The following is a 14,888-nucleotide window of genomic DNA, read 5'->3' as shown; positions in this document are numbered from 1 at the left end:
TCTAAAATGGAGTCATAGATCTCCCTGCTCTCCATCCCAACTGCTCCACCTGCTACCTTCCCAACAGTGGCAACTAAGTCCTTCCTTTGCTCAAGTCCCTTGACTCCCTCTTTTTCTCTCTAGTCCATCAGAAAATCCTGTCAGCTGTGCACAGCCAGAATCCAGTCTTTCTCACCCTCTCACTACTTCCACCTCCTTCCTGGATTCGATCACTGCCACAGCCTCCTGAATGGTCTCCTCTTCCACCTTTGCCCCCAGCTAGGCCATTCTCAACACAGAAGCTAGAGCGATACTTCTAAAATAACATGAGCTGGCCGCTCAATAGTTACCCCTCTGATCTTACTTCCTACTACTCCCCTTCTCCTCATTCAATTCCAGTCATAGTGCTATTCCCTTGAACACAACAGGCACACTCCTGCTTCAGGGTCTTTATACTGGTTGTCATCTTTGTATCAACATTCTCCCACCAGATTACACCATAAACCTGCCAAAGCCACTTCTGTTAAAGAACTTCAAGGGTATAATACTAAGAAACCTTATTCTGCAAATCATGTCAGTATCAACGACACAGTATTGAGAACTTATTATTTAAAACCTTTTTTCTTCCAAAGTCACCAACCTTGGGAAACTTCACTGTTTGAAATCCCATCAGGCACTGCAGGAGCAGAATAATGGCAAGATTTGTGAAAGATCAAAATACAGAAGAGCCCACCACTTTCCTACTTCTATTACAGCCAATCTGAATCATCTGCTCTTAATATACTGTATAGAACACCTGCTCAAACATTGTTTGGAGAGACTGTTTTCTAAAAACAGATCTCCCTTACTTGGCAAATTTAATCAACTTAGCTTTGTGTCTCAGCTGGTTTTATTAACAAACTGCACTGCTGAATTCCTCATCTCCTTCTAGTCCTTGTCACCTTCTCAATGAGGCCTAGACCTAATTACCTTATTTAAAATCACAGCTTGTCCTATTGTTAATACCCCAACCCCTGCCATTCCAAATCTTCATCTTACTCTATTTTTTTTTGTTTTTCTGTAAATTTTTCATCCTATACTAAATAAGTTAGTTATTATGTATATTGTTTGTCTTCTTCCATTCAAATGTACGCTTTGTAAGGGCAGGGATTTTTGTCCATTTTGTTGACAGATGCAGCTTTCTCAAGAACCTTCCATAGTATCAGGTAGATAGTAAGCACTAAATATTTGTTAAATGAACACCTGACACAGCCAGCCAGGTTATTCTGGAGAGAAATAATCAAATTAACAGAAGCCTACAAATAACCAACTCTCACATAAAGTAAATATTACAAATTTGAAGAACAATGACCTAATATTTCACACATGTCAAAGTTAATTCACTTTAAAATCAGGATTCTTTCGAAAATGACTCGAATATTGAAATATAACCACATTAAGCAGGGAGAGTATAGCTCAGTGGTAGAGTGCATGCTCAGAATGCACAAGGTCCTGGGTTCAATCCCCAGTACCTCCCTTTAAAAAAAAATGTATAAATAAACCAGATTACTCCCTACAAAATAATAAATAAATAAAATAAATAAATGCACTGAAAATTAAAAGAAAAAGAAGCATCATTATATCATTTACCATTTATAGCCTGTGAAAGTTGAGTCTCATCATTTAAAAAGTCAAGTAATGAGGAATCTTGTTCATTTTCTGACTCATCATTTTCATCTGATGAAACACATTCTGCATCTTCTTGGGAAAGTTCTGCTTCATCATCTAAAAACTTCCTAGCTACAAGCTAAGAGAAATTAGAAAACAGGAAAACACCCTTAAGAAAATCATTTAATTTCCTTAAATAACTGAAAACACTTTTGGAAAATAAATTTCTTGCCAATGCCTTTAAGATCAAAAATAATAAATACAGAAAACTGCTAGAAGAAATGATAAAGTATACACCTATTTAAAATTTTTTTCTGAAGGAGGGGAGGGTATAGCTCAGTGGTAGAGTGCGTGCCTAGCATGCACAAGGTCCTGGGTTCCATCCCCAGTACCTCCATTAAAAATAAATAAAAACTTAATTACCTCCCACCCTGAAATAGATAGAGAAAGAAAGAAGGAAAGAAAGAAAGAAAGAAGGAAAGAAAGAAGGAAAGAAAGAAAGAGGCAGCCAACTAAAAAAAAAACAAAATTTCTTGTGATAATTCTGTTATAAATAAAGTACAAGTCAGCATATCAGCTTGCTGAATGTTAATTAATAAGACTCCTGAGTCTTCCAGCTAATTAATTTTTGCCAGGAAAAATACTGCACCACAAAAGAACTAATCAAAAAAAAAAAGGTGCTGAGAATTCTTTTCCAAGAATCTGAATGTAGCATAGAGATAAGAAAAGCAATATAATTATTGTAAAAGCAAATATAATTCTAAAACTCAGATCTCCCTCTCTATATTTTCTTCAATTTGAACATTATATTCTCTAATATATTATACACTAAAGTTTCTTAATTTAGTCATTCAAAACAATACAACATTGCAAGATAATTTTGAAACACAAAGAGAAACAAAAATACCACACTTTAAGATTTTAATTCCAGTAAAAAAAGTAAAATTAGGGTCAAAATACTTTTTAACTTCGGTGTTTTTTTCCTATAAGGAAATTACTGAGCAAAATCTACATTTTTGTAAAATCCAATGTTCTTTACTAATAAAAAAATATATATAGTATATTTATATAAACATAAAAAACTGAAAAGCTTACCTTTAGGTGACTCTGTCTCTTGCGGACTCTGATGCCTTTTTTGTCCTTCCTGTTAAGATCCTTGAAGTCTTCTGATTGCAGATCTCGTTTGTGAAAATTCTCACTCTCGTCACTAGATGAGAAATCTAACTGTAATTCAATAAAATTCTTGCATAAGAAAATATAATTGGATTGTTGTGTCTTAATGTATTTCTCAAGGGTTACTGCTTTTATTTTCATTTTTTCTTTTTAAATAGTTGACCTAACACTTTCTTGATAGAAAAATAAAATGCTCTTACAACTCAGAGCCATGTTACAATTACATAATACTTAAGAATTTAAAAGAGAATACTAAGTATTTTCTAAAATACTAAATTAGGTAATATAAGTAATACTAGTATAGTATTCATTAAGTTTTGTATGAAATTAAATGCATTTGATGAAAACTTATATTGTCAGGTTAACTGTTTCCTTTAGAAGATTCTGAAGGGCTTCACACACACAAAAAAATTAAGTCTGTAAACATAGCTATCAAAATCAGTCCAAACATACAAGAGTCCTTTCACACTAAGAAACTAATACAACAACAGATTTTGACTACAAGGCCCACTACTACATCTCTTAAAAAATAATATGTAACCAATCAAAAGAATCAAAAGAAGTTTATCAAAACAATTTCAATTAACAGGAATAATTTTAAAGAATGATCATCAACATTATCAATATTTTCATTCACTTCTAGAAAGTCAGTCAGACATTCTAGTTCAAGGAGCAAGTTAAAGCAATATTTCTAATGAAGTTTTATATGAGTACACAAAGTTAATATGGACTGATTGCATTTTTATTAATTTTGCACAAATTATACTAGCTTGTATTAGAGAATTAAAACACGCAAGATTTCCTAATCTCAAAATTAGCTATCATCTATAAGCTGATGACAAATAAATACTATTATCCTTAAGACCGGCCCCCAACCCAGACTTCACATTCACACCATTATCAATGCTGGCCAGACACTGTCACTTTACTATCCCACAAGAACCTTAAACTCAAACATGTTCAACACTGAACTTGTCATCTATTTCTTGTTTTCTCTAAAGATGTGAAGCATCTGCCAGCTAGCCCAAGGCAAAACCGGAAAGTCATCTTGGATTCCTTCTTTCAAACCCATTCAGGGAGCAAATGAAAGAATAAGGCATTCCAAAACCTCAGTCATATTTTTCTCCAATTTTACTTCCTGCTACTTTTTGCTTTTACAACCCAACAACAAAGAGATGCTGTTTCCACACTCTGTGTCATTCTTTAAGCTGCTGGGAATTCCTTCCTTCTCTCTTCTCTTCCTTAACCACTACATATGGTTTAAGATTTAAGTAAAGTATCATCTCCAAGAAGCTTGCAAAGAACTACCAAGGTCTAGGTTAAGGGCTTTTCTTATCACTTAACTTTAAAAAGTTATATTGAAATTATCTGTTTACTTATCTCTCTCTCCTATTAGATTGTAGACTTAAAACAGGTCCAGGAAGTAGTTTATAGTATCCCCAGTATCTTACACAGTAGACACAGAGTAGGTGTTCAGTCAATGTTTGCTGAATTGCCGGAGTGTGCTGACAAAAGTGGGGCAGTTTTCAGAAGGAGTTTAAAATAGAAACTTCAGTTACATATGATTTACTATCTATTTTTCTGTTACCCATATACCTGTAAGATCAACTACATCTATGTTCATCTACACATATATTTTTCTTGTAATATTTATTATGAAAGAATTTGACTTAATATACATTATTTGTTATCTTACTCACTCTGTTTGGAGGAACCCTGTGCTTTTTGACAGCATGAAGTGGAGAATCAACTTCACTATTTTTTTGATCCTAGATAAAGTAGATAAATAAAGTAAGGGGTTAAAAAAATAGATTTAAGGGGAATAAAAAACTTTATGTGACCATCTCATTGTGATTTGTGAATGACTCACCTCAGGGGAATCCAAAACATTTCCTTTTGTTTTTTTAATTCTTCTTTGGAAAATTTCATCTTCACTTTCACTGCTTGTTAATTGTTCATCTATAATTTATTTAAAAAATAGTAAATCTGGTCAAGAGATTTAAGTTTATCCAACCACAACTATCTTGATGGGTACAGTAAGAATTATTTCTGGCAATCTCAACATTTATTTTACTCTCAAGCAAGATAATTTTTCATAAATTATCATAATTTTTCATAAAATTATCTGGGCCCAAAAGATAAAAAAATAAAAACCATGCCAGTGAAGAAATTAAAAGATAGTAACTCTTAAAAGCTTTTGCACAGCAAAGGAAACCATAAACAAAATGAAAAGATAACCTATGGACTGGGAGAAAATATTTCTAAATGATGTGACTGACAAGAGCGTAACTTCCATAATACACAAACAGCCCATATAACTCAATAACAAAAAACAACCCAAACCAAAAATGAGCAGAGGACCTAAACAGTCATTTCTCTAATGAAGACATACATATGGCCAATAGGCACATGAAAATATGCTCAATATCACTAATTATCAGAGAAATGGAAATCAAAACTATAAAGAGGTATTACCTCACACCAGTCAGAATAGGCATCATTAAAAAGTCCACAAATGATACATGCTAGAGAGGGTGTGGAGAAAAGGGAACCCTGCAACACTCCTGGTGAGAATGTAATTTGGTGCAGCCACTATGGAAAACAGTATGGAGGTTCCTTAAAAAACTAAAAATAGAGTTACCATGTGATCCAGCAATCCCACTACTGGACATATATCCAGAGAAAACTCCAATTTGAAAAAATACATGCATCCCAATGTTCATAGCAGCATTATTTACAACAGCCAAGACATAGAAGCAACCTAAATATCCATCGACAGATGACTGGATAAAGAAGTTTCGGGCTGTGTGTGTGTGTGTGTGTGTGTGTGTGTAATGGAATACTACTCAGTCATAAAAATAATGAAAAAATGCCATTTGCAGCAACATGGATGGACCTAGAGATCATCATTCTAAGTGAAATAAGCCAGAAAGAGAAAGAAAAATATCATATGATCACTCATATGTGGAATCTAAAAAAAAGAGGACATTAATGAATTCATCTACAAAACAGAAATAGACTTGCAGACATAGTAAACAATCTTATGGTTACTGGGGAAAGTGGGTGGAAAGGGATAAATTTGGGAGTTTGAGATTTGCAAATGTTAGCCACTATATATAAAAACAGATTTAAAAAATTTCTTCTGTATAGCACAGGAAACTATATTCAATATATTGTAATAACCTTTAATGAAAAAGAATATGAAAAGGAATATATGTACATATATGTATGATGGAAACATTATGCTGTACACCAGAAATAAACACATTGTAACTGACTATACTTCAATTAAAAAAAAAAACACTGTAGGAAAGAAAAAGCTGGAATGTCTTCTATAAAAGGCTGAGTTGAATCTTCTCTTGTATCATCTGAATCATGAAGACTAAGAGTGATCCTAAGAATACAGCTATGGAATTTCTGTCCAAGCCTCAAATGATTTTCAAAGGAATTTTCTTTTCCCATATGAAAAAAAGAGAGAACACAGGCACTTATTCAAATTCTGAAGTTCTGAAATTATAATTATATTTTTAAATTGCACTTTATTGTACACACATACAGCAGGCCATATTTATCCAATGAATAGGATGTTTTGCTTTAGCTTCAGTGATATAAAAATACATATTAGATAAGCATAAGTTTTCTACCTTGTTATTAAACATTCCTTGAAAAAGAAAAAGAAAAAAATTATAGGAAGGGAATTCTTTATGTAATGCCAGAAAGTTTAGCAATATTGCAGTAACACAGAAAGTAGAAATTGTACCTAATGAATGAGGTGATCTAGGTAAGATTTCCAGACAAAATACTTAAGGTATTGCCTGTGCTTCTTTCTGTGAAAGTAAAATGTGAAACGAGAGAGGGGAACTAAAGAAAGTACTATTAAACAGTTGAGACTTGCTAGTTTTGAAAATTAACAACTTCTCAAGCTGGTGTACAATGTTAAATTAAGGAATCTTCCAGGCAAAGATCTGATCTAGAATACTACCAGGAAAATGTTGTCCAGGTGATGCTGAGGATGTGACTGTGAATGCTTTAGGACCTCAGAAAAATCAAACGTGGTGCCTCTAAGTACCATTCAGTCAGATAAAAGGCTCCCTAAACATTTTAAGAATGTCTCTTACAGATCCTCTCAAACAACAGGCCTTCTAAGAAGATTAAGGAACTATCTCTAGACATCTCAGCAAACACCAAACGTAGGGAAGAATTTACCTCCAAAGACTTGTGGGCATGGCTAGTATCTAACTGAATAAACCTCAAGGAAGAGTCACAAGAGATCCACAAAGATTTTTAAGAATTACATGGGAAGAGAGGCCTTCGGATCCCCACATTTTCAGTAAAAGAAACAGGCTGAGAAAACTGCACAGGTGCTACCTGTTATGAAAAAGGATCAAGCATCCAGAGGACAAAGCCAAGAACCGCCGAGAATTATTCCCACGCTTTGAGTACTAATCAAGAAACTTTCAGTCTCAGTTCTACTGGACTATAGAATTGCTGTGGACCTCAGATATCTGTGTGCCTCCCATCACCCTCCCCTTCCTTTCAAATAAGCCATCTTGGAAGCAGATTCTACATGCTCCGTCAAATCTTCAGATGACTGCAACCCTGGGTGAAATCTTGGCTATAACCTCATGAGAAATCCTAAGCCAGAAGACTCTATTTGGAAGATTCAGACCCTTAAGCAGTCTCAAATTCCTAAACCACAGAAACTGTGAGATAAATGTTCTTTTAAGCCACTAAATTTGTTTTTTACACAGCAATAAAAAACTAACACAAAATCACACAGTAAATTTCTCCTCACATTCTGTAGTAATAAAACATGCATCCAGACAGATAAACCTCAATAAATCCTTTTTGTAGATGATCACTGTATAATCCAAACAGTTTCCTATTTTTTGTTACCTTCTAAGAAAGCCAGAGTTGAATGCAGGGCTCAAATACAGTAACCAAATCATTCTAGGAGGATTTCATTTTAACCGCTTTAGAGGTATATTATTATATACATATAGCATGGCAAATAATCTTAAGTCTTTTATTTCAATTAAGTGGAATACTAAATACTAAATATTATTCTCTAATAAATAATTCCCTTAATGCATATGTATTCAGAATTATATTGCCCATGGTTAGTGATTAAATACAATGCTAAAAAAAGTTTTCATGCAAATATGACAAATGACAGAAAAATTATCCATTAACAGACTTAATATAAAGGTGTTAAAGCAAATATTAAAGGATCACAGGCAATATATACTTAGTAAAACTACACATGTCACAGTACATCCAAAACTATGCAGTACAGTCAGTTTTTTAAAATTAACCATGTTTCCATAACTTATTTTAAATAAACTTTATCTTAAATAAAACATCCATGAATCATGCTGTCAATGTTAGTGAGAATAGAATAAGAAAAATGAGAACAGATAAGAACAAGACTTACAGAGGAAACTCTCATTTATGAAAACAAAGAGAAAGATTTATATAGCAAAATAATTGAGAAGTAAGACTCTATTTGGAAGATTCAGACAAGACCACAGAAGATCCACAGAAATCTGACTTCTGTAATCTAATTCTACAGGTACAGGAAAACCAGGAAATAGATGTTTAGTATTAAAATGATTTAAGTATTCTTTAAATTCTGTTATAGAACTCAACTCTAGCTTATGTATAGATTATTACAGCAGGACATATATGAATTTTATTCCTTATGGCTGAGGAAAGAGTAGTTGTAGGATAAAATGAGAGATTTATACACTTTCCTTCTTTCTCTTTGTTTTCACTTTTTAGCACCCAAATTCTCTCTTGATTATTTTCAACATATCCAAATCATAAATATTCCTAAGAAGCCAATATAAATATCTATAATAAAAGTCAACGTTTCCAATCTAATCCAGTTCAAAATTTTGTCATCTTCTGGGCCTCCTGAAGGTCCACTATCTTATTACTCATTTGGTAGTTATTTCCACATTTTACTGATATCTTTCAAATGTACATGTCACACAATTGTTTGCATCTTATAATCAAGGACTAGGGGCCAAATTTTACATTTCTATATTTCAGTGTCTAGCATAATTCCTTTCCCATGTCATGCATGCCATAAATATATGTAGATAAAATGAATCTTATATCAGTAAGTATCAACTTAAGAAATATATAATACATCAATTATCTAATTCCATACACCATATACTGAGAAATTACATTTTGAAAAATTACAGAATCTGATCCATATTACTCACTCTAGAAAAATTTATGTGTTTTATAAGGACGGACTCTTACCTTTACCAGAATGGCAGGATTGACGCAGATTGATTTGCTCCCTGCTTTTAGTCTTTTCTACAGAAAGTCCTGAATCATCAAAAGTTGAATGCAATGTTTCTTTGGAACTTTGTAGATTTACTTTTCCCTTATTAGAATCTGATGTCCTAGCCATTTCTAATTTCTTCTTAGAAAGTGAGTTCAGTGTGTTTGATTCAGAAAGTGGTGTACTCATAACTTTTTCTCCTACTGGCAAAGAAAACTGAGAATAACCAGGAGACATAAATTCTTTATTCTTCGCTGCACTCATGGGAAAATGTGCAAAAGTTGGACTTCGCTTATCTTCACTTGATGGGATAGTAATGGTTATACCTGTAGAACTATCAACATGACCTGCTTGATCTGAAACATAATTTGCATCACTTGTCTCCTTAGTATCTAAACATCTTCCAGAAAGATGATCTAAAAATTTATTCTTATTTGTATCTGGTGCATGTTCTAATACTTCATCATCAGAATCTGGACTACAAAATCCTAAATCAAAGGTAACAGAAAATAAATCCTTAGAGCAGTCAAAACCATATTCATCATTCTTCAGTTTTTCTTCATGTACACCTCTCAAATCTTCATGAGATTTCCAGTTATTAGTATCACAGATAATTTGATCTTGGGGTTCAGAATTATCATCTAACAAAAGTTCATCAGAAATGAAGAACTGAGAAACAGGTGCCACATCATTTATAGCATTTTTGTCTGACACACATAAAGATTTGCATTTACTATTCAAGGGAGAAAGACTCACATCATTAAACTCCGTATTAACATCATCAAATAGCAGTAAACTCTCATCCTGGTCAGTATGCAATATTGGGAGGCCATCGTTATCAACATCATGATTCTTCTCTTCAACAAAATACTTTGGAGGGCCTATGTTTACTTGCATATGATTGCTGGATACTAAATTTTCATTTTTAATACCTTTATGTACTTTATCATAGTCACAGAAGCTTGATTCATCAGAAATCTTATCATTAGTTGTACCATAAATGCAACTTTTTTCAGAAGGATGAGCAGTAAGTGAAAACTCTAAATTCTCTTGAGAATTTACAGCTGAATATGACATTAAACAGGTGGATTTATCCTTTTGTAAGTGCTCTGTGTAGGGTAGAAAAAGCAAGTTCTCAGGTGCAGAACCCTTAGCAATTTCATATTCCAAACGTGAGAGTCCACTGAGAGGTGGAGGAGAATGGGATAAAAATCTCTCTATGTTAGCTAGTACCTCGCTTGTTAATGAATGACCGTGATAAAATTGGTCATCTATTCCAGCTATATAAAGCTCATCCTCAAATGGAAGCAATAAAGTAGATGAAAGAGATTTCTCATCACTCAAGCTGTTATAACCAGAATCTGAATTTCCAGTAAATGAACTAGTAGATTTACTTGTAAACTGACATTCTGTCAATAATTCACAGGACTGATTAGCAACATTTTCATTGCTGGCACATGTGGCAGTAACTTCATCTGTATCCAATGTCCTTTCATCATTTAGTAGGTCTACCTGACAAATATTCTCAACAATAGAATTACTATCAGTGTCTAAAGGCTCCATGACAACATCCTTTTTTTCTTTTTTAGGTTGATCTTTTTTAAGTTCTTTAGATGCTTTTTTCTTTAGAGAAACAATTTTAGTAGGTTTGATACGAGTTTGTTTAAAAACTTCAGCACATTCTTCACTGGATTCTGTCATTGAGAATGATTTGCCTTGATTTATATTCTTTGTAAATGAAGATTTCTTGTTACTAGCAAAGGTTCCATAGGCAAAAGGATTATACTCATGCCTGGGCACACTAGATGTTGAGCTAACATCTTCCATTTGTAAATAAGATTTAACTTCCAATTCATAACTGCATTCTCCCTATAAAGAAGGAAAATGAAAAAGTCACAGGGAAACAAAACAAAAAAGCCAGTTCTATGAGAAAAGTTTTACTCTGTTAAAATATTTTCTAAGCAATATTACCTTATTCAAATGATTTTCTTTTATACCTTAAAAAATTATTCTAAGTCAAACAAAATTAGAAATGACACTACTGTGAAATCATCATAAATTATCTTTAATCAGTTAATATTTTTATATTCCCAGTACCTAATACATGGAAGACCCATGATAACTATTTGTAGAAAGAATTTAATGAATATATAAAACAAGATTATAAACACTAATTTTTTTCACTTCTAACATTTAATTGAATAATTATTCTAATTTCCTAAAAATAGATATTTAAGAAATTAATACAAATAAATAAAAAATATACATACCTGTATTAGATTTACTATCTTGATGAAGGTAAAACTAAGAACAGCTTATAGAACATCTGAAATAAACGTACCTGTTTGTCTACTAGGCTGTAGGCTAGAATATACTATTTTTAACAAATTCCCCAAGAACTCTTGCAGTAAATGTCCCAGTCTTAGTTATCTTTAAATCTAAAACTACAGTCCCCACCACCCCTGACACATCCTTCCCTCTCACCCATGAATGCCACTTTAGTCAGGATTCCTCTACTAATCAGGGACTTAAGCAGTTAATTCTCCACTTTTTGAATAATAAATACAATAAACATTAATGTGAGAACGTCTGTCTCCCTGCCAGTAAATATGTTCCCCATAGACAGAGTATTTTATCTGACTTCTTCACCAATGTAGCCACAGGGCCTAGAACAGACCATGCCATACAGAAGGCACTAAAAAATGTGTTAATTTGATGGCACAGGCTTTCCTGGGATTTACAAATAATTACTTTATTTTCATGAATAACAGCTAATAACAAAAATCGCAGCTACAGCCTACTGAGTAGTTACTATGTGCCAGTTACTAATTCTAATTGCTTTACATGTATTAAGTTATTTAATTCTCACAACAACCTTATGAAGAAAGTATTATCATTATCCCCATTTTACAGATGAAACTGAGGCACCGAAAGGTTAAGTAACTTACAGATGCACAATTACTAGAGGTAAAGTTGGAATTCTAACCCAGCTATTTTGAATTTCACAATCGTAACAAGTTCATCATTCTAACTCTCTCAAGGAAGAATAACCAAGAAACTGCTCGAGGAATCACTAATTCTCTAAACCACCAGCAGGATGTAAGAGACATACCAAACGACCTATACGACAGAGAATACAATAAATCCCAATCTAACAAGAATCCTAAAATAGCTTTATAAACATTTTATATAAATCATTAAGTATAGTAAAACTTTGACTCTAAGTCTATCAATATTTACAGATGATGTTCTTCTAATTAGGTCTACTTCTCCTAAGACAGAAAACTGGTTCCTTACTGAGATTACAAGGAGCTATATAGAAAAACAAAATAGTCTAGCTCTGATTATAATTAACACTTGTTTCTTACAGTAATGACTTCAAATTAAGAAGAATAAAGATGAAGTGTTCTAGTTTCACTATCATACCAGCAAGAGAAAGTTACAGTAGAAGCCTACCTCTTCATGTCTCATTCCTTCTATCATTTGCATAATGTTTATGAAATGGTGACATCGATCTGAATGGTCAACTTGATACGTAGGCAAAGGATGATCCTGCCACAGTCTCCATTCAGAGAGAGAGAGTTGATGAATTCCAATGGTTGGTTCTTGAGTCTGATTAATGATTTTTAACATAATAAAAACACACATACTCAGATTTCACACACTGATTTTAAAGAAAGTAATTTCATAAAGTATAAAGATGTCCTTTTAAATACATTTTAAAAATCACTGTTACATGTATTGCTTGTAAAATTGGAAAGAAAACAATAAATCTTATTAAAAATGAATAAATAAGTAAATGTTACATGGGTTGCTCTTGGCCAAATTCCTATTTATATAGTTCCAAGTTAAGAGCAAATATTTAAGAAAATGTGTGACTTGAAAATTACTGTTTTGCTAGATTTATATTCTACAATCTAATAAAGAGGCATTCATAACCTCTCAGTAATACTGATCCCAATTCTTCGTGCCTGCTGCCATTCCTGACTTTACCTGTTAGTGAATAAAATACAAAATCTGAAGACCCATATATTTCAAGCCCTATAAATCTTCTAAATGGAATCTTTCCTGAGGTTGTTTTTCTAGTTCTCCAGGTGTATATGTGACCTATAATCAACTCTCTTGACTTTCATTAAGTTCATCAATAACTTGTTCAGAATAAACAAAATAAACAACATTCAGTTTAGTTTTACTGTAATTTCAAAACAAATATTAAAAACCAGTTTGCTAAAAAAAGTTTGTACAAAGATTCTCATGACAGCAAATTTTATATTAGTAATATATTGAATAATCATATAAATTATGCCTACATAAAAACGTTTATATGCAGAAATTAATAAAGAGAACTAATGTAAATATATTAGTCATGTATATATATATATATAATAAGGAATATAAGAAAATTAGTTATTTTACCAAGTTAGACTTTAATATTCTTTTTTAAACTGCTTACATTCTCAATTTTTATTTAAGTTGACATTCTGATCATGAACATTCACCTACTGCATAATCACTATAATGAGTATCTGAAAACATGTTCAACTTACTTGTCTGTTCTCATTTTGTAAAGACAGAAACTGAACTTGAGGCAATGTTATTTCCTTAGTTCCATCACTGTCTCTTAATCTGTATCGTTTGTTCCATAATTTAAATTCTTCTTCAGATAAGAACCAGTCTTTCTTTGAATTACTTTGCCTCATTTCTGTAAGTTGAAAAAAAAATAGCTGAAAAGAGGTTTAAAAAAATCTGCTAGGCAAACACAAAATATATGACATCAACTCAAACTCTACCTGTTTGTCTACTCATCTCTGCCAAACCACTGATTCTATTCCTTAAAATTAGTTTTCTTCATATAATCACTATCACTTCTTGCTTCTACCTATCTCCTAAACTTCTCTCATCTCTTTGAAAGTACTAGTCCACCCTTCTGTCTAGAGCTAATCTTTGGTAATGACTTCTTCATTAACAAACAGCGCAAGGTAACTAGGCTCTCAGTCTTAGCTTCTTTTGCACTCTCTCTATTTTGCTGTCTAAGATCTGGCAGGAAACAGATAACTTACAAATGAAAACTCATATCATGATTATATCCTAACATTATCAGAAAAGTTTTGTGAAACTGGTGGGGAATGCAGAGACGCCAAGACTAAAAAGGGTTTTTGGCTTAAGTCTTAAATAGGGAGGGTGGGAGAGGGGTGAAAAGGGGGCAGGAAAGATCTACTGTTTTAAAAATATATATTTTTTAAATGTATAGTAAATTAACCTTTTTTTATTTCCATAATCTCTATAAAGGAAAATAATCACCAACATGGAAAGGATTAAAAATATAAAGCACTAATTCTGGTCCCAATACAGATGAGGGTAGGAAAAAAAAAAAAAACGACTACCAAATTAGGAACCAGGGAACTTCTGTCTTAGCAATTCCCAAATACTACATAGGAAGAGACTTCTGTAAAATAAGGGGTTCGAACTAGGTGATCTCTCAGGTCCCTTTCAGATCTAGCAATCTGAGATGCTAAGACTTTTGAAATAGAAAGGTATTCCATTCTCCTAGTTACTTAAAATAAATTCAGACTTCTAAGCCCAAATGAATTATATACCAATATATAGAACATTACATTTATACATGCTATCTTGGCAGGATGAATCACTGACACTTGAAAAATTGGAGAGAATGGGAGGAAAAAAGCATAGAAAAACAAACATAAGCTAATATTTTTTTTAAGGCAGATTCTAGAATTTTACCATCCATCCCTAGTAATATTTCAGAAATAATTATGAAACATACAGTTAA

At 32.7% G+C, this 14,888-nt stretch overlaps 1 protein-coding gene across 2 annotated transcripts in view; it reads right to left on the bottom strand.

Moving 5' to 3' along the window:
• The window catches only part of FANCM (FA complementation group M), a 48,501-nt gene that overhangs the window by 9,238 nt on the left and 24,375 nt on the right, over positions 1-14,888 (bottom strand). For both annotated transcript variants that reach the window (XM_010976967.3, XM_064485927.1), the window contains exons 12-18: positions 13,645-13,799; positions 12,554-12,709; positions 9,073-10,966; positions 4,670-4,758; positions 4,500-4,568; positions 2,722-2,850; positions 1,609-1,765 (exon numbers count right to left, since the gene is read on the bottom strand). In XM_010976967.3, the coding sequence (XP_010975269.1) occupies positions 1,609-1,765; positions 2,722-2,850; positions 4,500-4,568; positions 4,670-4,758; positions 9,073-10,966; positions 12,554-12,709; positions 13,645-13,799 (2,649 nt within the window). The remainder of the gene's footprint in view (positions 1-1,608; positions 1,766-2,721; positions 2,851-4,499; positions 4,569-4,669; positions 4,759-9,072; positions 10,967-12,553; positions 12,710-13,644; positions 13,800-14,888) is intronic.

The sequence above is a fragment of the Camelus dromedarius genome, chromosome 5 (genome assembly GCF_036321535.1).
Source record: "Camelus dromedarius isolate mCamDro1 chromosome 5, mCamDro1.pat, whole genome shotgun sequence".
Lineage (NCBI taxonomy): Eukaryota > Metazoa > Chordata > Mammalia > Artiodactyla > Camelidae > Camelus > Camelus dromedarius.
The sequence above is the reverse complement of the archived record's forward strand: the minus strand, read 5'-3'. Positions and strand labels throughout refer to the sequence as shown.